The sequence below is a fragment of the Haemaphysalis longicornis genome, unplaced genomic scaffold (assembly GCF_048455015.1).
Source record: "Haemaphysalis longicornis isolate Haplotype H1 unplaced genomic scaffold, Haemaphysalis longicornis Haplotype H1 scaffold_3, whole genome shotgun sequence".
Lineage (NCBI taxonomy): Eukaryota > Metazoa > Arthropoda > Arachnida > Ixodida > Ixodidae > Haemaphysalis > Haemaphysalis longicornis.
Genome location: NW_027526335.1, coordinates 5,484,881 through 5,512,438, shown reverse-complemented (window position 1 = coordinate 5,512,438; position 27,558 = coordinate 5,484,881). Strand labels below are relative to the sequence as shown.

General features: G+C 49.4%; 1 protein-coding gene across 2 annotated transcripts; it reads right to left on the bottom strand.

Annotated features, from left to right (window-relative positions):
* Window positions 1-228: 228 nt before the first annotated feature.
* LOC144173885 (cyclin-I-like) lies at window positions 229-21,403 on the bottom strand. 2 transcript variants are annotated; one of them, XM_077702188.1, is made up of 8 exons: window positions 21,223-21,403; window positions 6,438-6,582; window positions 6,104-6,238; window positions 5,453-5,527; window positions 5,225-5,365; window positions 4,316-4,546; window positions 2,785-2,913; window positions 229-1,981 (listed from the first exon to the last, which is right to left on the bottom strand). In XM_077702188.1, exons 1-8 carry the CDS (start codon window positions 21,261-21,263, stop codon window positions 1,823-1,825), a joined length of 1,056 nt encoding a protein of 351 aa, XP_077558314.1. In that variant the 5' UTR covers window positions 21,264-21,403; the 3' UTR covers window positions 229-1,822. The 2 variants fall into 2 exon arrangements, with proteins under 2 accessions (XP_077558314.1, XP_077558315.1); XM_077702189.1 differs by lacking the exon at window positions 21,223-21,403 and adding an exon at window positions 8,506-8,680.
* Window positions 21,404-27,558: the final 6,155 nt, after the last annotated feature.

The window sequence follows — 27,558 nt, the reverse complement described above, 5'->3', positions numbered from 1 at the left end:
CACCCTGGTGCAAGTCCCATCTTGATCAGTCCACTTTGGGACTTTGCGAGCCGTGAAGTTCCATGATGTGTCCAACCAAGCAACATCGCTGTCTCCACCACTGCTGCAGCCCGTGAGAAGCAGCAGAAAAAACTTAATTTTTTATTATATTTGTTGGTTCGCTAGCACATAGGCATTCCCGGCACATCGTAGCAAAGCAGCATGCACAAAGCAATGAAACAAAACACATTTTCACGCATTCCATAAATACTTTTTAATGCCCCCAAAAAAGAATTCCCACGGTATTGGGCAGCTTTTTTCATCGTTTTAAGGGAAACACAAAGTCAAGGTAGTCAGGGGCATCAAATCAAAGTACACTAAAACCACGTGCCTTGCACAGTTAAAAATCATTGAAGAGTGGTGATGAAATGAAGTTCATGTACAATGTTTTTTTGGTTTTTCAAACACTTGTATGAGTTTTTTTTACATTTTTTACATATTATACACTTTTTTTACAATGTACTTTTGTAGAACAAAATTCCTTTCTAGCAGACAAGGAAAGGGGCACAGGGTTAAAAAACAAGCACGTGACACAACAGACAAGATGGGGGGCTACATTTCTCTCCGCACCCGTACTTCCTCCCCCCGTTCCCTTTTCTCCCTCCAGGTTTGCTAACGTGTGGATGCAACATTCGAGGAACACAGAAAAAATGCAAAACAAAGATGTCGCACACGCCAATGGACCTGTGAATACCCAGTGTGAACCCTGACCAACAGTCTCGCTCAACATGCCCTTAAAAGATTTATCCGCCACAAAATGCACTTAGAACGAGCCAATCTCAGGGTCGACCGCATCACAAATGGAGCAGCGACATCTACCGTGGTATCCAGCAGTCGGTGAACACAACCAAAAACGACATCTTGAAGAGCCGTGTGACACGATTATTGCTCCACGTTTGCAAACAGCGTTGGCAAAGGGGTGAGCTGTTGCCTGCGCTCCCCGAGATTGGCTCATGCCTCCAAGTTGGCAATTCGTTGGTGACCTTTTCTCTAGAGCATCTTGCCAAGTGGTTTCTTAACGGGGGACGGGGAGCATGGGTTCGCATTGCCCACACTTTTAAGAACAATGTGTCCACACAGCTGTACAATGCACACACAGACACACACACAAGGACAAAAACGAACAAAAGTACAGGCATTTGTTCCGCGTAAAGCACACATTTTCTTCCATTTTTAAAATCTAGCGCCCCTTACACTTCAGGTCATTTGAATGTCGCAGGTGTTAACTGATGACGATGACAATGGCTGCTGAAAAAAAAAATGCGACTAAATGTGCAGATGCCAAAGCAACTCTAAAAAACAAAGGGAAAGAAGAGAGCGACGAGGGAAAATTAAAAGGGAAAAATAAAGGTGGCAGCAAGCTACGCCTCGACCCTAAATTCCAACAGCCTGGCCACTATCTTCACAAAGCTGAGGGAGTCTAAAACCACAGAATAAGAGGCGAATGTACAGGCACAATGTAAGACACAGGGCGTGTATAATGTAAAACGAAGGGACGGTAAAATGTAAAGTTGTAAAGGCAGACAAGCGAGCTGTAACGGGGAAAGAAGGCGTAAAGCCATGCATAACTGCTCCGTGGCATGCGACTAGACCAGTACATTCCTGCTCCGCGGGCGACCTAAAACACACTGGCAAGTGCTTTTCGTTGCAATGAACCTGCCCGGCTAAAAGAAAAACAAAATGGACTAGGCGACGCGGGTCATCCAGGTAGGCGTATCCGGGCACCGGGTGTGGATGCGTGCTTTCTTCCCTCCCTCCCCTCCACCTGGTGGTTTCTTCTTCTTCACATGGCGCGGACAGGAAAGCCAGGCATGTCCAGGCCGCTGTTGCCCTGGTGCATGCCACAGGACACGCCGGCGGCGGCTGGAGTCGTCGGAGCAGGTTCGTCGCCGTACAGCCGCTTCAGGCTGTCGTAGATATCTTCGATGTCCGTCGTCTCCATCTGCATGGTGGAGAAGAGGACCCCTTTGACCTTGAGGTGCACTTTGAGAAGCCCAGCTGTGCTCAAACGATTCGCAAAACGAACGTACTTTTGCATCTCACACATTTGGCCACCGATCCTGCTATGACGGTCCCACACTTCAGCAGCAGTCCATTACAGTGGTCGAACCACTCGTGCTGCGATACCACTTTGCTCCCCTCACCACATAAAACCATTTCAATCACTGCCATCTTGGAGACATCCGCAACTAAATGAACCTCGGATGATTATTGTGTAGCAACTGCCCCCATCTACTCCACATTTGTCGAGTGTTCTGCTTTTAAGTTTGCACTCTGGCTGCGTGGCATTTTGTGAGCAGACTTGACCACCTTGCTCATCCAGCCTAATTTTTTGTCAAGCCCCACCACACGGAATGTCACAGATTTACGAGCATATAAGTGTGCGGTACTTTCACTCCAACAACTTACGACCCATTTACAAAATGCCCTCATTGCTGTTTTGGGACAATGACAAAAAATTACCTAGGCACCCTGAACCATTTCTTTTGTGCGTGATCTTGTGAAGCATGGTGTATGGCAGCAAGCATATCTGTGCATTTACTAAGGTTACCTCAAGGCCGTTCTTGCCAAAATTAGTAAACAAGCATGAATTGTGAACACGCTGTTTGGAGCCTAACAAGCGCAACTGTATGACCACACCAGTCAGCTGTCATTCCAGCTGCACATGAACAAAAGGTCGCAAGCGTAACTTCTTTACCGTCCATGTCTTCGTGCTAGGGTTGGCACGCAATGTTTGGTACATACCCTTCTCTTTGACGGCTTGTGGGCATTCTGGGAATCGGAGTGTCGATGCTTCCGTGACACCGCCGTGCGTGCCTTAGCAAAAATGCAAGCCAGCTCCTCTCGGCAGCGAATGACGTCACTGTTTTCAACCTGCGCAAGATTTGTTGCAACAAAAACCAGGGGTCAGAAACAGGCAGGCTTCAAACAGGTCTTGTTTCCCAGCAGAAGGCAACAACAAAGAGATTAAACAATACAAATTGGTAGTCTCGTTCTCCCGTTGTGACATAAGTAGAAGACGAGGTAGTTCATTAAGATCACAGTGTAAGAATATATTTAGGTGTTGACACCGACCATTTGCCGCCGTGAAAAACGCGACCTGGTCGTGTTCGACCTCTAGTACATGCATCGACCACAGCGGCGTGAGGGCGCTGCGGTGCAGGGGCCTACTGCTTGCGGAGATGCAGGCGCAGCTACGCTGCGGCCTTCAATTTCGGTGTCGCTTTAGGCTGTTTTTTAGATGCAGAGCATCTGATTCACTCGCCTTCTCCCTCCGGCGTCGGCGTTGTCCGCCCCTCCCCCATTCTCCTCGCCGCACCAGCAGCGCTCTCCGCCGCTCACCCCCTCTCCTCTCCGATAGCGAACACTCTCTCGCGAGCGGCATTCGATTCAGATTCGGATTCGATTTGGATTCGATTCGGATTCGCTTGGATTCAGATTGGCTTGGATTCAGATTGGCTTGGATTCAGATTGGCTTGGATTTGGATTGGATTGGATTAAAGTGGATTGGATTAAAGTGGATTGTGTTAGATTGTGTTGCGTCATAGCCGCGGCAGACGCGCTGGGGCCGGCGCATGTGCAGTACTCTCTTCCGCGGTTTCCTCTCCTTCGGGTGTGCTGCGCATATAACTGGTGTGCCGTTCTCCGGCGAAGCATCATCCATGCTTGGCTCAAACACCTAGAGTCCACGCCGCTTTACAAGTACGCCAACGTCGTCATCGACTGGGACCGGCTTACGCAGTCCCCTCAACGTTATGCGCGCTATAAAACGCGGTCCCTTCGCCGCTCCGCCTATGCGTCGCATCTACACAGGGGTTCCCGCGAGGGGAGGTGGGAGTTTTTCTTCGGGGGTTGACGTCATAGAAAAGTTGCGGGAAATTGGCTAGGGGGTCGCGACTGCTTCACACGTTTTCTTTCATAACTACGTTATTTGTTCGAAGATTGCGATGATATTGGTATCATTGTTATCGGGACTTAGCAGCCTTTCTAATAAACCTAGCTTGTATTTTGTCTTCATGGCTCCTTTAAAGCAAACAAGTTTACATCTTCCATGTACAAGTCCGAAGTCGAACGAGATCTGCCTGCACGAAAAATGCAGCTGCCGAGTCGCCCAAGAAGTGATGCGTCACTCGCCTATTTTTCCGACCACCTGGGAAAGTCATGGCAACTGGTACCCTTAGACAAGTCCGCTAAACTTTACAGCCACTGCCGGTCACCTCAGCTCTGCCCAAGGGGGCACGGACTGCTCCCCTCTGACAGGGACAGGGGGGCTCACCTCCACGAGCCTCTGGAGGGCGATGGTGATGACGAACCAGTTGGGCGTCCACGTCTCTAGCTCGAGGCTGACCAGGGCCAGGGCCAGGGTGGAGGGCCGGCTGCCCGCCAGGGACGCCTGGTCCAGGCAGATCTGCAGCTTGGCTTCCAGCAGGGGACCCAGGGCCGCCAGCTGCTGCTCAGTCTGGTCCGGCAACAGCAGGCTCCGGTTCAGCAACAGCAGGACGTAGAACTGCAGTGCACAGTGGCAAGCACACGGCAACGTCATGATATGCGACGGCATCGCAGGGCAGGCTTCCCACGCAGTCATGTCAAAGGGGCAGGCAGAGAACTCAGTCAGTGGATGCGACACAAAAATTACAAGATAGCCACACAGAACTCTAGCAATGGCTACGTCTGACCGTAACGCGACCAGATGCAGCCATGCCATTTAGCCATGCTATGCATGGCTGTGTGGCTAGTGCTAACGTGGCAGGAGATTGATGCTCGCACGACACCCTAGCCGCAGCCTGAACAGAAAAGTATACCTTCACACACGCAGCAAGGTCACTGTAACCAAAGCAAAGGTTTTTTTTTTCCTTCTTTCTTTCATGCTGTCACTGTTTAAAGTATTCAGCTGTTCTCCCCCCACCCCCACTAACCCTTCAAGCCCTGCCCATCCATTTAGCCCACATTGTGCCAGACAGAATTACAGCTAGTTACAAAGAAGCCACTAAATACATGCCTTCTGTTCATACTCCGTGTAATCGTCTATGACTGAACACGACCCTTATGCTGGACTAGGCAGGACGCCTTTAGAAATACAAACTCATGGGCAAACGTTTTTACAAAACCGGACCCCAAATTGGAAGCAAGCGAACACATTGCCCGCCTGAGCATGCAGTGCAGGCGAACACACGAGACCACACACCCCGTGCAGGAAGTCAAGCGACGTGGCTCGACAAAGGTCCCACTTGAGCTTCTTGAGAATCACAGCCTCCATGCGGGTAATCTCAGACACACTGAAGATGCAGTCACAGTTTTTGATCAGATCCTTGATATGTGGGACCATCTGCAATGAGGGGGGAAAAGGTGGCATCAGCACGAGGCAACAGTGGACAAGGAGAGGAAGAAATGGGACAAATGAGTCAGCACTCGCCTCATCTTCCTCAATGATCTTGGACGCTAAGTAGAAGCACGAAACAGCAATACATTTCAGGTACTTGGGTTGTGCCTGCACCAAATTGGAAGAGACACGCCACTGTATAATTACAAGCATGCCCATTACGAGAGCGGTTGGCACAGGCACAAGTTCAAGCAATGATAGCAAGCGCAAGAGACATGGCAACAATTCAGAAATTGCAGCAATTAAAACTAGAAATTTTGTGCGACTGGGAGATGATAGCACCCTGTAAAGTGAGCTCCGGCCACAACCAGAATACGAACAAGGACTGGGGTGTTAGCAAAGGCACATAACAACAGCCAATGAGACCAACAATTCTGCCAGCAAATGTATCCGCTTGGCTATTGTAGCAGCGATGATCTCAATTACACTGGGGTTACACTGCGAATCTCGGCACCTCTTGCTACGCTCACAAGGCAGCAATGGCAATCTGGAAACACCGTAAAACTAGCTCTTGTATGTTGCATCGAAGTCCTTTTTTCCTACCATTGCAATCCAATTCCTGTGTGACCTGTTAATGTTCTGGGCGGCTCTTGGCAACGAGAAGCCAACAGAAGCAGTGCTTGCCATGCCACTATCATTCAAGGGCCGAGGGGTTGAGCACAAGAGTAAAGCGAGTGCACGTACCCTAACCAAAAGGAGGAACTCGTCCATGAGTGTGACCGAGAGGAAGAGGGTCTCAGGATTGAACTTCAGGTACCGGTTGAGGACAGTCAGCCATTTCACCGTGTGGTTCCTCTGGACGGACGTGATCTCTTCTCCCTGGAATGAGGCCAACACACAGTGTTGAGGCACGGGGTCACCACAGCAGGACAGCCAACAGAACCACCACAGGGACTCTGCTGGACGACCTTGAGCAGCCAGCTCCCCGAGTGCCCGATAAGGGAGATAGGCTTATCGGGGCCCCGACGAGGGGAACAACAGATGGGAGGTGTGTGCGTGCCGGGGTCACCTTGCTCACCTGCGAGGCGTAGGTGCTTGGCCGCCAGTGCAGCTGTTCCTTCCTGAGGTACTGCTGCACCAGGCTGATGGCAGAGTCTGCAGTCAGTCCGGACTGGATCGACATGGCAGCTGCTGCACTGACGGCTAAACGCACCCACTTCAAACTGCAAACAGAAAAGGAGAGAGGGCGGCACCTTGTGAAAGCTGCTGTTGCGTGTGCACAACTTCGATGCGCTGGAAGGACATGTTTGTGAGATACTTCACGGTGCTTAAAAAGCAAGGCATTGTATATACTTGCCACATCAATCCGTGACTGCTTTAAAAAAATAATTTGCTGAACTGCCTACAAATTTGGCACCTAATTCCACATCACCCTCTACAGTGGCTAAGGCACTCCACTCCTAGCAAAAGGTCATGGGTTCAATTCTCAGCTGCAGCGCGTTCTAAAGGATCTTAGAAACGAACACCTGTGAATGCAAGATTCCAGGGCACTTTAAAGACTTGCAGCTGGCCTGAAATAACCACTTGGCCCACTCTACATTGTGCCTCAGCACAGCTGTGATTTCACCAATGTGATGTCCCTTTCACAGCTGTAGACTGCCTGGTTCACTTGCGAGAAAACACCTCGAAAACAAAAATCCGCTCTGCATCGTGGCAACAAGAGTCTCAATTGCAGAGTTCTTGCTTTTTCGTGGAGGGGAAAGCAATAAACGAGCTGCCACCCTTTTAGAGCTCAGATGCAGACTGGCTTGAAGATGGCTATTGTTTGATCAAACATTTCTACTTAAAAGTAACAAATGATGTACTGGCACCCACAGCTTGCTTTGAAAGGTCGGAAATTCCGCTACGAGTGGAGTACTCGATTTCACTACAAGCAATAGACTAAGGAGGAAATAATGCGAACACAGACGCACAATGCGCCTGCCGAACTGCTCTCCTATTCCCAGAAACTACGACAGGCGGCGCACGGCCGTCAGGTTCCGAGTACTCCGAACAGAGCACTTGTCGGTGTTGCTACCCGTGATGTTTCGATCGCATCGGCCGGTCAGGGTACTCATGGGGGGCCTTGCTAAGGGCGAGTGACAAACTACTTGGGTGTGTCCACCACACGGTTAGCAACGAACAGGCTTCCAAACCTGCTGCTCACACCGCTGTTCTTTCGCGCAGGTTGGCACAAGGTAAGACGCTCGTTGCGTCAGACAGCTTGGCGCAGGTGGCTGCGCCAGGCGGCGGCGCTCTCAAGGCCTCGCCGACGTCCAACATTTGCATTTCCTTCAACAAAGCTTTTGCAGACCAGAACGGACGCGCGCTGATACATTTATCAAATATTAGCACCCTCAAATTCAAGGCGCAAAAAAAAAAAAAAAAACACGAAGAAACCGCACACAATGCAAGTATCGCGCAAACAACGATAGGTATTTGAAGTGGAAGCGGAGAAAAAAAAATTCGAGCAACAACTACCTTGCCTAAAAAGAACAATTGCAGCTACAGGGCCCACAGAAGCCACACCCACCCGCCGTTGCGGAACAGTTGCGATGCGCTCGTAGGAGGACGTCGGCCTCTCCGAGCGCAGCAGCACTGGCACGCAGTGAATAAACTAGCAACACAGAGTCGATAAAGGTTCACGGAAGCGGGCTGTTTTGCCGAGCAAGGATGAAACGATAACGCACGTAATTGCTGTCGGATGTTCACCGCGAGCAGACGACCCCGAACGAGACGGTCACGTAAAGCATTAATTTTGGGCGCATCAAATGCGTCATCAGATAACCTTGCCTTTCAGTAAATATGACAAAATATTCTGCTGCGGTTTAAGCTGAGGAGAAAAACCATTTCGCACGTAAGAGGCACGTAATAGAAGTGTGAGCAAGCGTAAGGTCAAAAAGGACACAATTTTCGCGCTGCGTTTACTTTTTCTGCTTTAGAGCTTCAACGAGTGCAACAGGAGGCTATTAAGAAACAGTATTTACGGTATTATGCCATCCTATGGGCCACTATATTTAAATCAGAGGCAACAGCGTCCCTTCCAAGAAGATCGAAACAAAAGCGGCCGACCAGAGTACGGGCTACCGTAAAAATCGTCCCCTTACCTCGGACTTTTGTCGAGCCAAGCTTGACTTCCCGACCAGCATATGTTCGATGAAGCCGCGGAAGCGCTAAAAAGTTCTAAATAAATGCAAACGGCTACGAAAAGCGAGACATTACTACACAACACTGCGACGAAGAAACCGTCAGATGACTACCCGTTGGTAAACAGCTGAGAAGGTAGCCTGATTAAATGTATCACTGCGCAGAACCTAATTTAAATATTAAACCGCTTAGTAATACAATCGCCTCAAATTTATAACTTAAAAAGAAGTTAGCGTTCAATCTTTTTAAATTTGGTTACAAATTTGAGATTTTTGCCAGTTAATATAAACAAGGGCAGAGGCACTATTTTCTCGCGCGGCTTGAAACCTCGCTTAAGCGTGCCAAGGCAACGCTACTGCACCAATTTAGTTTTATTTTTTTCGTGTCGTCATAGTGACGTCAATGGTGAAAGGACGAATCTCAGCCGTCTCGGCGCTCACGTAGCCAGTCGGGTATGCAACGAACGGCTGGCAACGAAAGAGCGACGGCCGCAGCTTCGCGAAAATTCCCAGCCACAAAAGGAAGCGAACGAGGCCTCTTGTGCTGTCGGAGTTTGAAACCATCACGCGATAGTATTAAATTCTCGTGGCAGGTTTAATGTACCGACCTTTGAGCTGACAATGATCAATGCGTTTTGCGACCTCTCCTCGGTGGTTTCCCATCTCGCAGCAACAGTCGTTCCTGCCGGATTGCGGCTAACTGCGGCTGGTGAGCGAGCTGTTGTCGGTAGGTTGTTAGCTGGTTTACACGGCCGTGGTTTGTACCAAACAAAAGTTTTATCCCTGCCCTACATTTCTATTTCTTCAACACTGACTGACTACACGAGTTAGAATAATGTAGTCATCTTACTGTTTTTTGCCCCCGAAAAAAAAAAAAAAACGTTTTCCGGTTTTGCCGAATTATTTTATGAACGCACCAAATTTAGTATTCAAGGTGTCTTGGGAGCGGTGAACAACAACAACAACAACAACATCAATAATAATAATAATAATTAAGGTGTCTATGGGTAATATAGCCGATAGGCCTTTGTGCTAGCGCACTAATAAAAAAACTAGGATGCAGCTACAGCAAGCAAAACGTTTAACACACTTTACATACAACGAAATAGAAATAGCAATGAAGCAGTAAAGGAAGTTCCCGGCCGCAGCGTCCGCTTTTTTGACGGGGGTGAAAAGCGAAAACGCCTGTGTGTTCGATATTTCGGCGCATGTTAAAGATCCCCAGGTGGTCGAAATTAATCCGGAGCACTCCACTACGGCAAGTCTCATCGCCTGTGTAGCGTCGGCGCGTTAAACCTTTAAAAAACCAGTAAAGAAGTAGCGATGGTAATAAGAATATGATAATCACAATAGAGCCGAGTAACCATTTTTGGCGAGCACACATTCCCCTTCATATGTCTCGACAAGGATACCGCTTTTGAGCCGTACGGCTTATCAGCCGAGACAATGTTCGCGTTCAGAACATCAAGGCCTACTTCAACATTTTCGCTGACGTGCGTTCTCAAGTTGTGCACTGACCTTTTGAGACGACGTACACAGGACGATGACCACGCACCCTAATTCAATTGAGTCTTTCGAATGAGCTAATCAGGTCGCAGTGTAATACACGACGCAATGCGTATACGCGCGTTGCAGTGAATACAATTGGATCCGCTTGCAGCTGTCGAAAGAGGTTTTGTATGTGATTTGAATTTATTTCTCGCAAAGTGTACAAGACATCGTCACTTGTGCGCAACAGCTGTTGTGATGGGGCGTGGAGAACTAGCTGCAGCTTGACGAAGATTAACCTTCAGCTTAACAAAAACCAACACAAAAGGCAGCAAAGGAAACACAGTTATAAATTTTCACGCTACGTGCTATGAAGAGACAGGCAATTGTGTACATCTGATAGTCACTGACACCAAAGATTAAAAGTACAAACGCTCTAAATACATTGCAAACGCTTTCTAGAACGGCACTTCATACTTTCTTTGTGCTGAAAAAGGAGGCTGAAATGAAGCATTTGGAAACAGCGCTGTTCGGTTAAAACACGTCACGAAACCTGGCTATGTTCAATTACGATTTTTTCCTCGATTAGATGCGTGCGTTATGTTTGCTGTTTTTTAATATCCGATTTATACAAGACCAAAAGTTGGTATTGGTAGAGCAGGTTCACTCTTTTAGTGTTGTATATTTTCAAACTTTTTTTTTTTTTTTTGCGCGCGTACAGCCTGAAAAGGTTACTAAGCTTTGAAAGGACGTTATCGTACTGTTTCCCCGTAAAAAATGACACTAAAGGAAATGGTCCTTAACAGTTTCTGAACTTTTCTTAATGCATCCACAGCGCTGCTGAACTTAGTTCCCGAAAATAACTACCAAGCGCCTTAGTGGTTGCCGAATGATATGGACCCAGTATACTTCCTCTAAGTACGCCGCCAGTTATTTGTGGGTAAGACGATGATTCCCCGTTCACGGATACGCACTGATTTCTGCCGGTCCAATAAATTTTAATTTCACCTATGAAATTAAATTCTGCATGAAATTAAATTGTGTACGAAAATCAAGGTCACAAATTAATTAAGCTGGAACCAAGACTGTGAGAACTGAAAAGATCGTGAATGTGGGTTAGGCGGGGGTGAAGTGTGGAGTAAAGGGACCGCAAAGCTAGGCCGAATGAAATCCAGCACGCCCAAAAGTATGCCTCCCACATAACGATCTGGGCAGGAAAAGCGCGTCAGCTTCCATTTCAGACAAGGCCTTGTCAACATTCACATTTTCCATAGCCGAGAGAGAGCGCGCGTGAGACAGAGATGCACGATTAGATAAGAGATTACGCGATTCGTGTCCGAATCGTGGAAGTTCTCATCGCGTAGCAACAGTAGAGTTTCGGCTAGGACACGGAGGAGGCACTGGCCGACGGCGATGTAGGCTGCTGTCCGTGCACCTTGAAAGTTTTGTGCTCCACGAGTTCGGGCCACAGCATTGCGCAGGAATTTGCAGGCGGAGTAACCCGGCTGTCCCAGGAATAGGTGACTGCCAGATGTTGGGGAGGAGGTAGTGCGCGCAAAACGCAGGCGCGTATTTCGCAAGCAGCCTGGCTGTTAAACCTATGAAAGCCAGTCACGCTGCGCAGCCACATAAAAAAAAAAAAAAGAGGGCGAGGAAATAGCACAAAGCTCTCGTCGGACAACAAAAAAATCCCGCCATGAAAACCATGCTGCGCCGCAGCGGTAGCGTACGCTCCTCCGCGAGTCAAGCCCGGAAGCGACACGCTTCCGCAAACCAGTCCAAACAGCCCTCGTCGAGCGGGCGAGAGGGAGCGATCCTTTTTTTGCACCGTCGCGGTACGCGACGGTTGGGCGAGGACGTGACGATGAGAGGCGATGATCCAAGGCCGACCAATAGAAAAGTGGCCTTGAAGTGCTCGCAAGTCGCCGCTGCAGTGGAGGCTGCGATAGGGGCGGCTTTGAAGGGACGAGCCGGCGAGCGACGACGGAGCGTGGTGGTGTGAGACGCACACGCACCGCGCACGTGCTGCGCAACATCCCAGCGTGGGACTCGGTTCGGCGAGAGCGAAAAGCGTGCGCGCTTTCTCTGAGCCAAAAGACGCGGTACGGAGTTTATGCTAGTAACGTTGGTACGGACTGCAAAAAATATCGCGGCAAGCAGGCTCGGACTTTCCACTTTCTCGACCGTGTTACTTCTGGCTGTTTTACGACAGCTGTCAACCGATGATTAAAGACGAGAGTCGTTAACAGTCTAACTAAACGCGAAGATGTTGGTCTGTGTCTGTCACTCCCCCACACACACACAAAAAAAAAACCTGAGAGCGCTTAAACACAAAGTATTACATATAGGCACGCTGCACCGGACATATGCCGCTGTGAGCGCATCACTTTTACTATTAAAGTTGTCTGTAGTGCACGCTAGAGCATCGGTAAAGGAGTGGCGATTCCTCGACCCGTTATCACCTGCAGCATGCAGGTGATAACGGGTCGATAACCCGTTATCACCTGATAACAGGTTATCACCGTTATCACCTGATAACAGGTGATAACCCGTTATGCCTGCAGCATGCCGTGCCAACGATACTGAGACACGGTGTAAAGGAAGACGGCCGTGATGGATGCTTAGGCTCCTTCCTGCCATTTGTATTATCTGCAATCTGACTGGTCGGCTGCAATATCAACAGCTGACGTATTTTCGTCCGCGCCACTTGAACTGTTCGTTCTTATCGGTCTTGTTACCATGACGTTACCTCAGATGCCTTCTCTGTGTGGGCGCCCGTGCGTGACTCGTGATAATCCAGGCGGTTGCTGTCTTGGACAGGGCGCCGACACTTACGTAATATGAATGCTACGAACCGAGCCCGTGATATGCGTGGCATCTTTCCTGCAAGAAATGACCCCCCGAACCACCAGGATATAGAAAACGGCGCTGCTGCTTGCGAGGCAAACAACAGCGCAACGCGCAAGGTCGTTCCGAACTACTAAATGTAAGTACACCACCGAGAGTACAAGCGTTTTTGGTTTTATAGTTGATATTATGATAGCAAATAAAAAAAATCCGTGCGTTAGAAACGGCGTCGAAAAGAGCCGAAGTAAAAGCAAACACTGAAACAATATGTCCGCTCGAGCTGTTCCAAGCCAAACGCGAACGAGATGCCCCAGCAGATGGCACGCGGCAATGAGAATGCGGCAAAATTAAATTGAGAGGCGTAACTTCCTCGGGCAAACCCCCCATTTGGAACTTCCTCTTGTGTTTTTCTTCGCAGTTTCTAACCTTAGCAACAACAGATGTCGCCACCCAGAGCGGCATTTGGATCACTTCGGCCGATTTCTCCACACCATCCCGCTCTCTCTACTTAGTGCCCTGGTGCCCAGCGCGTGTGCTTGTTTACGCGTGCACGGAGCCTGGGGAGAACCGTGTCAAAACAGAAGCGGAGCTCGGCCGTCTGGCAGGGGGAAACGGTTGTCGTTTTGGGTCGGTCGGGGCAAAACCCGCGCAGCACGCGCGCAGAAAATAGCCCGCGCAGCTTCACCAGAGCGCGCAGACAGACCAAAAGAAAAATGAGTTCAAGGTCTGACGACGCTGCCAAGTGAGTCGCCCTGGGTCGTTCGCCGCAGGCAAGTCACCCACACATGCACGCATGGGCAGCCACGCATGGGGTGACGACGCGCGGGTTTCCTCGCCAGGCCACAGCTGGCTGCCCCGCTCGAAGTCCTCCCATGTTCTGCAAGCCGAGAATACGTGTCCCTCGCCACAGTGTTATGCATACGAGAGGCCCGGCTGGTAATGGCAGCCCATACCGCCGAAGTTAAACGTCCCGTCTTTAAAGTAGTGTCAATATGTTGACAAATCACTCAGAGAGCAGAACAGATTGATCTCGCGAGGAAAAAATGCCCGCGTATCTTCTTGCATCGCTGCAAACGTAGTCGAAAGAAAAGCGCCTTCTGCAGCCCCTCCTGCCACGCAACTCCCTCCCCGTCCCCTCGCGCTCTTCCTCTCACCTGTCGCTGCACCCGTGATGCATGTGACGCAGGTTCGTTCGATAAAATTTTCCCGCATTCCCACTGCCAGGCAGGCAGGCAGAGAGAGAGAGATGGATGGGTGATGTGACGTCTACACGCGGACGGAGCGCTCAGGTCGAAACTGGAGCCACTCAAAAATAGTGGCTCCAGTCGAAACTTGACTAAATCGTTGTAGACAGCAATCATGCTCCATACAGCAGCTAACACACGTCTGCTCAAGAAATAGAGTTTTAGCAGTCCGTCTGTTCCGTCGTGTACCTAGTTACCGTGTTGACCGGGACCCGTCTGGGCACTTGTGCATTCGTCGCGGTAGAGGGATTAGTTCCCCGGGCCGGCTTTCGTCGTGTGCGCGCACTCGCCACGCCTCCTCGCCCTTCCGCGCGCGCAGGCGCAGACGCGGTAACTACGAGCACGACGGAACAGACGGACTGCTAAAACTTTATAATAACAAGTGCTCGGAGTGACCGCCCGGACCGACGGCACAGCTAGTTAGACAAAGGGAGTCGATGTACGAACAACGGGGTCGTTCCGGCTACGCAGTCTACTTTTTTTTTTTTCGTACACGGCCCGTCTGTCTCCGCGCCAACGTCAGGGTGCCAAAAGGTCAGAACGGGAGCGGGAAGAGCTCTCCTGCTGCCATGCCAACGCAGGCTTCACGCTGGGCCGCTCGCTGTCGATGCACGTCGCTGTTCTATCACTCACGACAGCAACAGCACCGCGAGAAACACTTGCGCCCCGGCGGGCGCAGCTGCAGACGCGGCACGCAGAGCACGTGGGGAAAAGGCGCGGCGTCTCCTCCGGCCAAGCTTCGAGTGTTGCGTGCCGTGAAGGCGTCTTCGCCACGTGTGCACCAGACCATCTCCGACCGATGGTGGACACACCTTCGAAATGAGAACGTCCGTTTTACAAAACCCCTCGGCAGCCTCCCTTCGTATCTTATCGCCTTGTTCAAACAGCAGCAGTGGCGTTGCTGGGTAAAAGTTGCACCCGGAGCCCAGAAAATTTGTCACCCCCTCACGTAAACAAAACAATTAACCTTAATAAATCTAGTATTAGTGTCTTAATAATAATATTGATGACTTCTATTGTTACCATGACTTCTATTGTTACCATACCATTCATACTTGCGACTGGAGCTACCAAAAGCGATTTGTGTCACTCTGGTCGCGCGACAAGAGCGAATAATTGGTCTCGACCAATTTGGTATTTTTCATTTAGATACCACCATGAAAAAACGTTTCACAGATACTGACTGCGTTAGCTTCGAAATGTCAATACAAGCATGCATAATGCACAACATGCAATGCGAACTTAAGTCACAAGATAATTCATGATGTGCACAGTTATTTATAAATAACCAGCAATATATCAGACAAGTAAGCAGCATAATAAGAAGCCGTGTGTTATTTGTGCAAACTAAACCATAATAACTACACGAGCTGGCTTTAGAAAACCACAGACGTCCACTGGGCTGCGAATCACGAATAGACGAACACCAGCTTTTTCAGTGAATTTGGCATCGCTAAAAACCCGAACAGGTAAGAGCACCGTGATGTGAGCACGAAAACACCGTTATCAGCCGAGAAAAGTGGCCAAGAGCTACCTGCGGCAGACAGGGTGTGATGCGCCAAACCAGAGCGGGGTATGGGGAAAATGAAGGCTGATACGCGGCAGCGAGAGCGTACCACATCCTACAGTCGATAACTATAGTGAATGGATGCTTGCAAGAGCAGTGTAGCTGAGAGAGAGAGAGAGAGAGAGAGAGAGAGAGAGAGAGAGAGAGAGAGAGAGAGAGAGAGAGAGAGAGAGAGAGAGAGAGAGAGAGAGAGAGAGAGAGAGAGAGAGAGAGAGAGAGAGAGAGAGAGAGAGTCTCGGCCCTCGTCAGGTAGCGACAGAGGCATTCGGAGCTTACGGCAGCCAGAGTTATTCATAAATCTCTGCAGCCCGCTGTGCCGACTAAATCGTGCAGACGTCACGCGTGCTTGGGGGAGGGTAGCCAGCAACGATAGGGCTGTCTAAAAGCAACACAAGCAAAACAACTAGTCGCTTCATTCAGGTAAATTCAGGCGGAGCCTCGGGAAAGAAGGTTTGGGGAGAATCAAGTTCCAGAAATTAAACAATATTCGGACTGGCACTATACCGCTATTTCTAAATATTGTGCAGCAAGAGTAGTTTAAATTGTGAAAGAAAATGGCCGCCCCAGATATTCACCTACCTGTTTGTCCCTCAAGACAGCCTCTGTGACAATTGCACGCTGGAAATTTCTCCAGATGAGCATTTCAGAAGCCAAGAAGCATTCGCTTTTACTACGAGTTTTAGGTTTAAAATAGATACATTGTCAACTCTCTTTATTTGAATTTTTATCTGGCTACTGAGAATGGGAGCAGATAGAAAGAGGACATGAAACGGGAAAACAGCCGACTGGCCGTATACGAGTCGTCTACGGCCAGCGCACGGCTGGTGGTGTGGCTGTTTGTCTGAGACGATGTCGTAATTTCCTTTCGTACGTTATAACAATTATTCCATCGTATATCTGCAACTACGTTAATTGACATTGGGGTCTAGAGAAAATGAAAACAGTATAAAACGTGGTTTGGTCTTACCACTGAAGCAGCCGTCAGCCAATAAAGAAAATCCGAATTGAAGGAGATTACCAAGTGATAAAGAAGGAACTCGAGTAAAGTATTCGTACGGACCTGAGTGTATCGGAGCCTCACCGTCGCAGGCCAAGAGCCGCTCGGTCACGCCCATTCCGCTAAGTTGGCGGCAACTACCTCATTCACGTCGTTGTGCAGTCGACTAGCTCAAGACGGCTCCTAGATGAATGAACCTTTTGTCAGTAGCTGAGGAAATAAAATCGCCCTCTCCATCCTGAATTACTAACCAAGAACCACACGTTTTGGGAACCAGCTCGGTTCCCTCCTCAGAGGTGACTGGGGTCGCGTTGTGGCGCCGGTCACTGACAGAGCGCCTCGCTGTGCCTGCGTCCACACAAGTGGGAGGGTTCAGAGGGAAAGAGTTGTGTTCTCTGCTGCTCTCTAAATACGCAGGACTTAAGCCGCACTTTTTTTCGTCCAGTTTGTCACGCTTTCAGAATGTTTCACTGAAGTTTATTTTGCGGTCTGGTGTTTCGCTGTACATGGCGATGCTTAGCTAGCGGGACGTCGTGCTTCCTTTACCTGACTCGTTCACGAAAATTTTTCATCTCCCCAACGCATGACGACGGTAATTCAGCTAAAAAACATTGTATGCGACACCTGGCGCCCTCTCGTTTGTCCCAGTCTTTGACATTTTTTTTCTAGTAGCATTCAAAAAATACTCGGCATACGCGTCGCCTGGCACAGAAACTGCCCCTCTCACGCTCCCCAATTTTCGTATCGTTCCCCGACCCTATTCGGACATGGGCTACACTAAGCGGGTCGAATAGTGTAAGATAGTAATTGTACTAGGTGTTTATGTCTTTGTTATGCAGTTAATTCTGTTGCCCTGTCCTTTTTTTACTCGTCCTCCACCTTTAAAGATGCATCTGCCAAAGCAAAATATTTAAGTCATGAGCTTTAAATATTTTTCCACTTAGAAGTGCGTGGGACCCCCTCACGAAAACCAGGAATAAAAAGAAAAAAAAAAAAACAAGGCTACTCGCTTTATATATGTGCGCAACATAGAAAACACGCAAATTCTCATTTACTTTGTTTTTAACTGACAGGAGAATAAAAAAAAGTTAGATTTTTACCTGATTTGCAGTTACGTAAATAAAGTGAATGCCGACATAATTGTTCCATTTCTTCCATAATTTGTTCAAAAAGCTCTTCCTTCGTTTCTCTAGTATAATTACACGGCGCCACATGGGTACAGTGTACCACGCCCCTACCATATATCACCATCTTTGTGCAATCGCCATGCACTGACTGCGTCGCTGGGCACGATGAACGAAAATCAACGACCCGATTTCAGATCCTTCGCTATTGCTTCGTAAGTGCAACCGACGGAAATGGCGACGGCCCGACTGGACACCTGAGCTGAGCTGCCCCCTCCGCACTGCGCCCCCCTCGCAACGCAGACTCAGTCGGTATACTAAGCTCCTTCGCACCAACCTGCATTTCATGTTTCGCACTTATTTTCATCTTTGTTTTAATTCTTCGTCCCAGATTCCTCAAGATTCGCCCTCCCTCCCCTTTTGTTTTCAAGTCATTTTCACATAGGTTTCCTTCTGAAAATCTGGTAAGCTGACCGGAGTTCACGGTCTCCGATGCATCACCGCAAAGACGCCAGAAAAAGCTAAACATTCTCCATGAGCGCGTACACAACATCTCATGTGCGCAAAAGCAGTCACGTGGAAAGCCGGCGAGGACACATGATCAAAGTCTCGTTGGCCATGATGCTTCCCCACCCCGTAGTGTTCTCGTCCGCCGCCCTAAAAGTGGTCCTGGACGCGATCAAGGGGCTTCGTTAGCCCTATTGTCGTCTCGTTGAAAAACAAATCTAGCTCGCTACGCCCCTCCGCGCGTCGCAGTCATACCGACGTCCCCCCCCCCCCCCCCCCCCCCCCTTCCAGGAATAGTTCCTTCTTCGCCTCCACTCATCCTGCCGCCTCAAGCCGGATACTATTGGATGCCAGAATTATCCTCGCTTTCTTCCGTTATACTACAATAGGAAGCAAATTTGAATAGGCTGGTGGAGACGTAAACTGAGTAGGCCATAGCTGCGGTGTCGTTACAGTCGCCTTCCAGTTTTCGAAGTCCGCATTACACATTGGAGAAGCACAAGTGGCACCCCCCTCCCCTTACTGCGGAGCTGGCACCCGGGGCCCCCCTTTGCGACGCCACTGAACAGCAGTCGCAAGTGCCGCAAGTGGTGCCCTAACGGGTAGTTTATCTTTAACGGTGCCATCACGCCATTAGCAAGTGCTCGGAACTTGTTCACTACCGGCGAAAATGATAGCTTTGAGTGGGCGGTAAGTAGCTCCAACTCGGTGCAAGTTGGTGCTACAAAGGGCAGACGTTCTCCGGGTGGCTCGTCGCAATGGCGACATGCGTTGCTAACGCACCGCTTTGTTAAAATTGTTCAGTGCTGTAGCAGGTGCACAGCCAGCGCCATGTGCACATTTCGTGCGGGCAGGGGAGATGTAAAAGAAAAATAAAAGAACTCGAACATTTGAAAATACACACGCACGCAGTATTTATTGCCTTCGAATGCATCGCTGCAACCCATCGCGGGCATTACATATGTTTGCTTTAAAGCGGGGGTGCAGCTTCCCTCGCTTCCGCGATAATAAAGGATATGTCTTGCACAAACTTATGCGTAAGTTACCGCAGTGCTGCGCAGTAAAAAGGTATTTCTCATGGACCACAGAAGGGGCTTATATATAGTGATGGCCTGCCTTGGGACCAGTGCGTACTCCCGGTGATGACTTGCGGAGTACAATTTGGGCGCCTAACTGTGCACATCGAAAGAAAACTTCGGTCGACCCAACGAACCACGCAAGGAAGAATGATAGCAGCGAGGGAGAAAGGGGCGTTGTAGATTAGGGAGATAACTCTAGTGGAAGAAATCCTAGCTCAAATTAAGGGAAACAAGGGAAGTAGCTGGACATGTGACGCGGAGAAGTGACAACCGCGCGCGGTGGATCACCTGCAGGGAAACGGAGTAGATGCCGGCCGAGAGGCTGGACTAAAAAAGCCAGTATAAAGCGGTCGGGGCAAGACAGGGGCAGTTGGATGTCTACAGGAGAGGTCTTCGTTCTGTAGCGGACAGAAATGGGATAATGATAAGGGTGATTATGTAATCAAACGTCGCGTTTTTGGCAGTTTTGCTGTCACCTCTGCCTCCACTCCGCCAGTGTAATCGCGGAGAAACAGAAGGGAACTTTCGTTCCGTGTTTCATAAACTTCCCCGCCTAAAGAAGTGTTTGCATTTCGGGGGTAGAAGAAAGGGATAAAGATCCATAAGTGCCCCCCCACCCCCGTTTTTTCTAAACGCCTAAATCGCATAATTAACTGCATTTTACTAGCGAAAAATAGACGCGGACGAAGAAGAAGTACACAGGACACACAGGACACTCGCTAGAGTGTCCTGTGTACTTCTTCTTCGTCCGCGTCTATTTTTCGCTAGTAAAATGCAGTCAGATAACCAACTAGCCCAACTTTATGCCTTAACGCACAATTAAACAGCGCAGCTCGTAGTTAATGTCTTAGAATGAGTAAATCAGAGTACAGAGGCCCTTTTCCTACATCCACGCTGTATTTTTTCATTACCTAGTCAGACAGGGAGACGTTACCTAATATGAGTGTTGTATTTGTTAATGAACAAGTTGATACGTACGTCAAATCGACGACTCCAACTGGCATAAGTCTACTAAATCACCGACGTATACGACTACACCGCTAAACAATAAGCAGAGCAAGTCTCGTTAGGTACTTGAAAAGGTCAATCAAACCTTTGTATTGATCAAGCATACCGTTTTGCGGGAGTGCCAGTTGCGAGAAATTTCAGAGCAAAAAAGGAGCGTCCGCGGTACGTGGCTCAGCGGGTAAGGTGTTGGGCTACTGAGCTCGAGGCAGCAGGTTCGATTCCAGGGTGCGACGACTGCTTTTCCGGTGAAGGCACAAAACACAAAAACACCCTCAGACTACCGACGCGAAAGCCACATCATAACCTATATGAACGTAAAAAAACGGCATGTCACGCAGTCCGGTTGGCTGAAACGTGAAATGTTAGGTGTCTTCGATTTTGCTGCACTCGCTGCACTCATTCAGGTAGTGCAGCACTCGCCTCTTCGATTTTCGAGCGCAGCGCGCACCGCCTGCACTTTTCTCTTCGATTTACCGACGGTGCAGAGAGTGCAGGATGAGTTCACGGCTTTCCCTGCACTTCCCCGAAAGGAGGTGCAGAAGCAGACGACAAAAGTGCAGGACCGGTTCTGCAGTGGCGGCGCCTGCGCTGAACTGGCTGAACTCATTCGGAACTCGTGCAGAAAGTGCAGGCCAAATCGAAGAGACCTGTTAGTTATTATGACAGTTCCGGCAACAGTTTGAACCCAGCCTTATGCTGTGTTCAAAACCCAGTTATACGTTAAACCCGCAGCTATGTTAAATACAGCCTCGGCGCGTAACATTCTTCGACAGCCCACCGCGCACGTAAAAAAATAAAGGAAGGAAATGTTACTCACCGTAGCGTCGTCATGGATCCTTGGAAGTGCCCTGCTTGCATCAGGAGCGTTTCCCGCCGCTGCTTGGGTTTGAAGCGAGCGCCCGCTTCGACGCCTTTCGCGACAGGTCGAGACGCGAACGGAACAGGAAAGGACCGGCACGAAGCACGCACTCATCACGCCCGGCTTACGACTGCCTGGGCTGCCCATAGTTCTCAGCAAAGCACCGCACGGCCGAGGAACATTCCAGAATCGTCCACTGCGGCTGACGCAGACTGCAGCCGAGTGCATGCCCGCGCCCGGCGGGACGTGCACGGGCATGACAGTGCGCCGGCGACCGGGCCGGCCGGCGACCGGGTGATCGCGTTTTGCCTGTCGCCGTCTCCAAGTTGCCGCGGTAGCGTGCCTCGCTTGCCGGTTCTCAAATTTTCAGAGTCTGGTTGGTTTCCACGCCGAAGCTGCACCATTGCTGGAAGAAGGGGGGGGAAGTGTAGGTGGCTTGCTTCGGTAGAATATTTCTTTTGCTGGAGCTGGCCCTCGTTGCCCTTTTTAGCAGAAATTTGTCAAACTATCTTTCCTGATCAGGAAGGGAGTGTGGAGGTGACCGAGAAAATTTTAAAGGGCCGTAGAAAGAACTAGCGAAAATATATAATTAGCGGATGCAACGGTTTAACAGTTACAATAGCGTAAATAGACATAAGTTGTAGTGCGGAATTTTGATAAGTACAATACAAAAGAAATATAAAATATTACAAACTACTAAAGAAAAATAAAAATACATCTACAACAAACGAAGAATGAAATGAAAAGCGGAAAATAACGGCGGAAACACAAATAAAAAATACCGAAAACAGGCCAGCTGTGTTACTCCATGCATATGCATGTGCGCAAAAAAGCATACTAAAATGAACCTATGCTTTGCTGACAGTTTTTGTTACAGAAGGCGATACAACACTTCAGCAAGATGCAGCAACTTGAAAGCACCAACGTAAGGTTTTGCGGAATCATTTTGCCCGAAGAGGTGCCCGGGACAATTTGTTCAAGGGCCATAATTTCCGGAACCATAAGTTCCGGGCCATTTGTTCCGGGGCCATTTGTTAAACATTTATTTTTTTTTAGGGGAAAGGGGAGGAGGAAAGGAGAGTGGCCTGAGTCCAGGCCGCCTTGAGGCACCCCAGCAGCCCTCGCCCGGGAGATCAGGCACTCCTGATCCTCGAGCTGGAAGCTGGACAGCCTGTGTTCCCACTGCTCCAATCCAATGTAGGTGGTGGATTTGGGTTGGGATGTTTGACGCACTCCCATACGAGGTGATAGGGGGTGTTTGGTGTATTGCATGTTGTGCAGTTGTAGGGAAAAACAGTTGGTGAAATGTGATGTAAAACTGTCATGTTGTAGTAAGTCTGTGTTTGGATTCGGCGCCAAATTCGAGAGTCTTGTGTATTGAGTGACGGGTGAGGAGGAGGGTAAAAGAGGCGTTCCCGGCGATAATGGTATAAGATGTCCGTGTATGTTTTTGGAACAGTGGCTGGCCGAGGCGATTGAAGGTGTGTCGCCGGCGTCCCTTGGGAATTCCCGGTGTAAAATGTCGAGGGCAGCGGCGTGAGCATGCCTCATTCCCAGGGAGGGAGGCGTGACCAGGCTTCCAAACAATGTGAATGGTCGGTAGAGTTTGGCGTGTTGTAGAAGTGTGAGCGCATGCGGAGATGTTCGCCCTGATAGGAAATGCCGGCACGCCCGCATGTGATTGGGTGATGACTGTAATATTGGCTTTTTGCTGGAAGTGGCCGCTAGGGTGATGGCTGTCTCATCTGCGACATCGGTGTCGGCTGTTCGGACTGTTGAAGCTGACATTGTTGTCCCTTCGGAACCCACGACCGCTGCAACGTGGGCCTGGCGGTCGGGATTTCTTGCAAAGTCTGTATAATAGACATCCGGGTTGTCGGTAAATTTATTGCACAAGTATCTTGTTCTTGCCTGTCTTCTCCCTTTGTTGTATTCCGGGTGCATGTGTCTTAGAATTTTGGAGATTTTTTTTTTCTCAAGCCACTGCACGAGCCGGGGACTCGGCGGTCGCCGCGAGGCACTCGCTCAAGAGCGATCCGCATTTTATCGGTATTTTTTTCCTGCAACACCAAACTTACAGCTTGTACGAAACATCAGGTGAGATAGCGCCATATCTCGCGTCTTTTCCATTAAAAGTTATGTGGAAGTTAGTGCTTGCGTGTGGCGATCTTTACTCTGTGCGTTGTCTGTTTCTGCTGTGAGAGCATTATGGACTGTCAACTAGCCGGAACCCCCACTCTTTTAATTTTGACCACCTGGGGATCTGTAACGGACGCCGAAATCTTGACGCACGGGCGTTTTCGCTTTTCGTCTCCACCAGAAAAACGTCCAGGATCGAACCCGCGTCCTCGGACACTGCAGAACGATCCCTTTGCCACTGGAGAGCCATGGGTGGTATAAAAGAAATAATGATTTGATGAGCTCGTGTGCAACCAAAAGGTTACGTGAACCTGAGTAATTAATTCATGCTGTTCAATCGAATAATTGCGGGGATAGCCCGACTGCTGGCGACGCTGTCCAAAATTAAACTCGTTAGTTTGATTGCGGTGGGACCTTGCAAAAAAGGACGAGTTAAACTGCCAATCGGAGGAAGTGATTTGGAAATAGTAGCTATAAAGCCCCGTTGAACCTCTAAATTTTATAATTGAAATGCCAAATCGATTCGAATTATTGGATGTAAAATCAGGGTTCCCGCAGTTCACTCATTCTAGCGCTCACTTGGATACTCTTTGAGACGAACAGCCCGAGTTCGACATGACGGCTCAAGCGGTGTGCGCAGATAAGTGGGGAGGAAGGCGGAGAGGAGAGGATGCAAATATATGCTGCCCCACTGGGATATCAGCCGCAGCGATTAGAAACGGGAGATGATCGGAGGAACGTTGGAAGGCGTTCTGTTGTTGCCCGCCGAGACAGTGCTGCCTGTTCTCGCGCGCAATAAAGCTGGATGAGGAGGATGGATGCCTGGTTTTGTCTGCGCGGACCGTGGTTACAAAATACACGTTTGATTCACGAAAAAGACTCCTTGCCCTAACAACACTGGTGAAGTTTTAACAGAAACTTCGGACGATCAAGCTAGATAATGAGGAGAACAGATGATGCAGTGGCGATTCACCAGCCCTTCTCTCCCGGCCCCAGCGACATCCCCGGCGCTTGGCTGGTTGGCGGCGGTCGGCCAAAGCCACCGCCAGTGCCGCTACTTCCGTTCGATCGCACCGCTTGAAGGCTAACATGGAGCTGACGCCATAATAACTTAGTTGTCAGTATGCTCCTATTACGCCACTGATGATTTGGTGAAAGCTCAAGTTGCTCAGTACTTATCTTTTTTTCTGTGAAACTAACGTCCTTCGGGCAGAAACAAACAAAAAAGAAACAAACAAAAAGGAGGCACCACCGAATGCCGCTACGTCGAACGCCATTCCGTCCAACTGACAACAAACAGCCTTCTCATCGGATGCTTCCTTGCTCCCAACTTTCTTTTTTTTTTTTTTTTTTGCAGGGTATCATAACGGAAAAGGTGGGGCATCCTTATACAAACGTTAAAAAGAGGAGCTAAAAAAGTTCTTAAACATTTACAGAACATTTTTGGGTGGGTTAAGGGTGGCGGAAGGACAAGGCCGTCTGTTGTGTACAGTGCTTTACCATGCACGTTACCTCATGGCCCACAGTTCGAGCCTTTGAGATAAAGGAATTTAGAGGAAGCAGTTACCTGTTCTATTTGCAAAAACTTGTTGTATAGTGTCAATGGGCGGCGGGGCTGGTTCCGTGCTGTAAAGGATGAGCGATTGCTTTTAGGAAGGTCCCGCAATGCATGTTCGGGTCGCCAGATTTCCGCCTTCTTCGCCTCCGTTCCTTTGGTTGGTTTCCAATGGCGCAATGATCGTCATGGGTGATTCTTCCTGAGCTGTTATTCGAAGGCAACCAGAACGTCCGGAAACCAAGACGGCGTCCCCCAGACGAGAGAGAGAGAGAGAAAATGACCTTTATTAATAAATCCTGCGAGGGGGGCGGGATTCACCACGCAGGGCTTCACCGCCCCCGCCTACCCTGGGCCTCAAGGGGTACCCAGGCCTTGGCTTCGGCTACTAGGGAGCGCTCCCCAGCAGGAGGGTCTCCCGTTCGCTTCTGCCGGCCCAGGGCTTCCTCGAGCCGCTGGATCGCGTATAGTTGGTCGCCCTCATCCGTCGAGCGGATGCACTTCTCGATGTCCGGTGGTAGCGGGCCGGGGCCCCGCACACCCCGCACAGGTTCGTCACAGTTCCAAAGTATGTGGGCCAGGGTGGCCAGTTCCACCCCGCACACACAGCACACACCGTCGCCGGGAACGTGCTCTTCAGACAGCTACAAGTCGGGACAGTGTTGACGCCGGCACTGGCCCGGCACATGTGCTCGGACATTCCCCCAGACGACGGCGTGCCGCGCGCCAGCAGTGCGTTTCCCCTCTTGCCGAGCCTGTTCAGAAAGAGTGCAAACAGACGGAGGTAGAGCGCCGTGTACGAACGACCAGACCGCTTTCTTGAGTTCATGCGCTTCGTTGAGCGCACTCAGCATTAACAAGGCAGCAATGGCGACTTGTGGGCTTGGTACACCTTGGTAGAAACACTGGAAACGTGCTTTCGTTACTCGGTTCCCAGATAAATTATCGCAAGCCGTTTTGTCAAACCCAGTTTATTTAAAGAAATGCCTAGTTCATCAAACGCCGTTTTATAGAACGTCGGTTTACCGAACACTCCCCATTTGTTTGATCGACACTGAATTCTTGCTGCTTTCATAGCCCCTTTTATTTATTTCTTTATCTTGTTTAGTTTACTCTCCAGCTTAATTATTCTACGGATCATATTTCTACAGTGCATTACATGCAGGAAGCTCGAAATGTTTTTACTGTCTAAACTATTTTTTTGCTTCTCTTTGTTGCTCTTTATCATCCTTAATTCAGGAGGAATTTTCACCCTCTTCATTTACGTCCTTTCGTTAAAAATCATGTGTTTAAAAGTCTTGAACTTATTATCGAATTTTCCGGCACATTACCAACCTTTACCCCGCTGTTTCGTTAGCTCTATCAATTGAATTTGCGAAAACCTTGACCACGCTAACAATTTTTACCTAGACCACTGTTGTTCAGAATCACATTGTCTTCTCCTTGCGCAACTTTTGTAGTCACGTGATGTACGCGATTCGCACCTTGACTAGGTGGTCACATTGTTTGCATTCAAACAGGGTGTCGAACAAAAGAAAAATGCCAGGAAGCTCACACTAACGCGTAAGACTCGAAGGTAGCGAAGCTGCGCGCAACCTTAATTCACGACCATCACGACGATTTCAGTCCACGATTGCAGCCCATTTGCTTCTTCTTCGCTGCCCTCTACTCCACAATTGTTGCCATAAGTGTGAGCATGCTTAATGTTTTTCGGAGGTGATAATCATTTGACACCACTTTGGAGGGCCGTGCCTTTCCCGTTCCGAGCAAGTGTTGTCACAATTACGGCGAACGCAGGAGATTTTTTTTGGCCAATCGTGGCCAATAAGTGGGTATGCTTGCCTTGAGAAACGTACGCCGGGGACGCTGGGAAGTCGTCGCAAGGCACGCGCACATGAGCGCTCGGCATTTTCTTGGTTTTTTATCTGCCGGGAGGTCGCCGCGAGGAAGGCGCTCACGTGCGCGCGCTCCGCAATGTCCTGGTATTTTTAACTGCGGACAAGAAAAATTACAATTTGCTAACCATCTTCGCTGTTAAAAAAGGAAGAAAAATACCGGTTCAGTTCGGGTTTTATTTCGTGTAGCTGCTTGCGTTTTTTGTTGTTGTGCGCTATGGTTCATGAATTCACGTTTTATTTTACTGCTGTCCTTGATTAAACTACTGCGCAAGGGGCTGACGTCGGTGTTCACTCGGTGTCTGACACTGCTTTATTTCTGCGGCTCTCAGTGATTGACAGGCTGGCTGTGGGGTGATTAGCGCAGCGAAGCCACACCTGGGCTATGAGGCGAGGGCTCCGGATTAACTTTGACTGCCCGAGGATCTCCAAGGTGCCCCGATATCTCCACAACGGGCGTTTTCTTTTTTCGCTTCCATCAGAATCGTGGCCACCGTGGACGGGACCGAACCCGCACTCTTGTGCTCGGCAGCACAACGCTTTAGCCATGAGCCAACGGGGCGGACCAAGAACCAAAGCAATATTTGCCGTGTGTCTCACCGCTCCGCTGCAAATGACGTCGTAAATGCATTCTCACAGGTGGAGAGGAGACATCTAAATGCTGGTATAGGCTGTCAATAAAGTAATAATGAGACGAGATTGGTC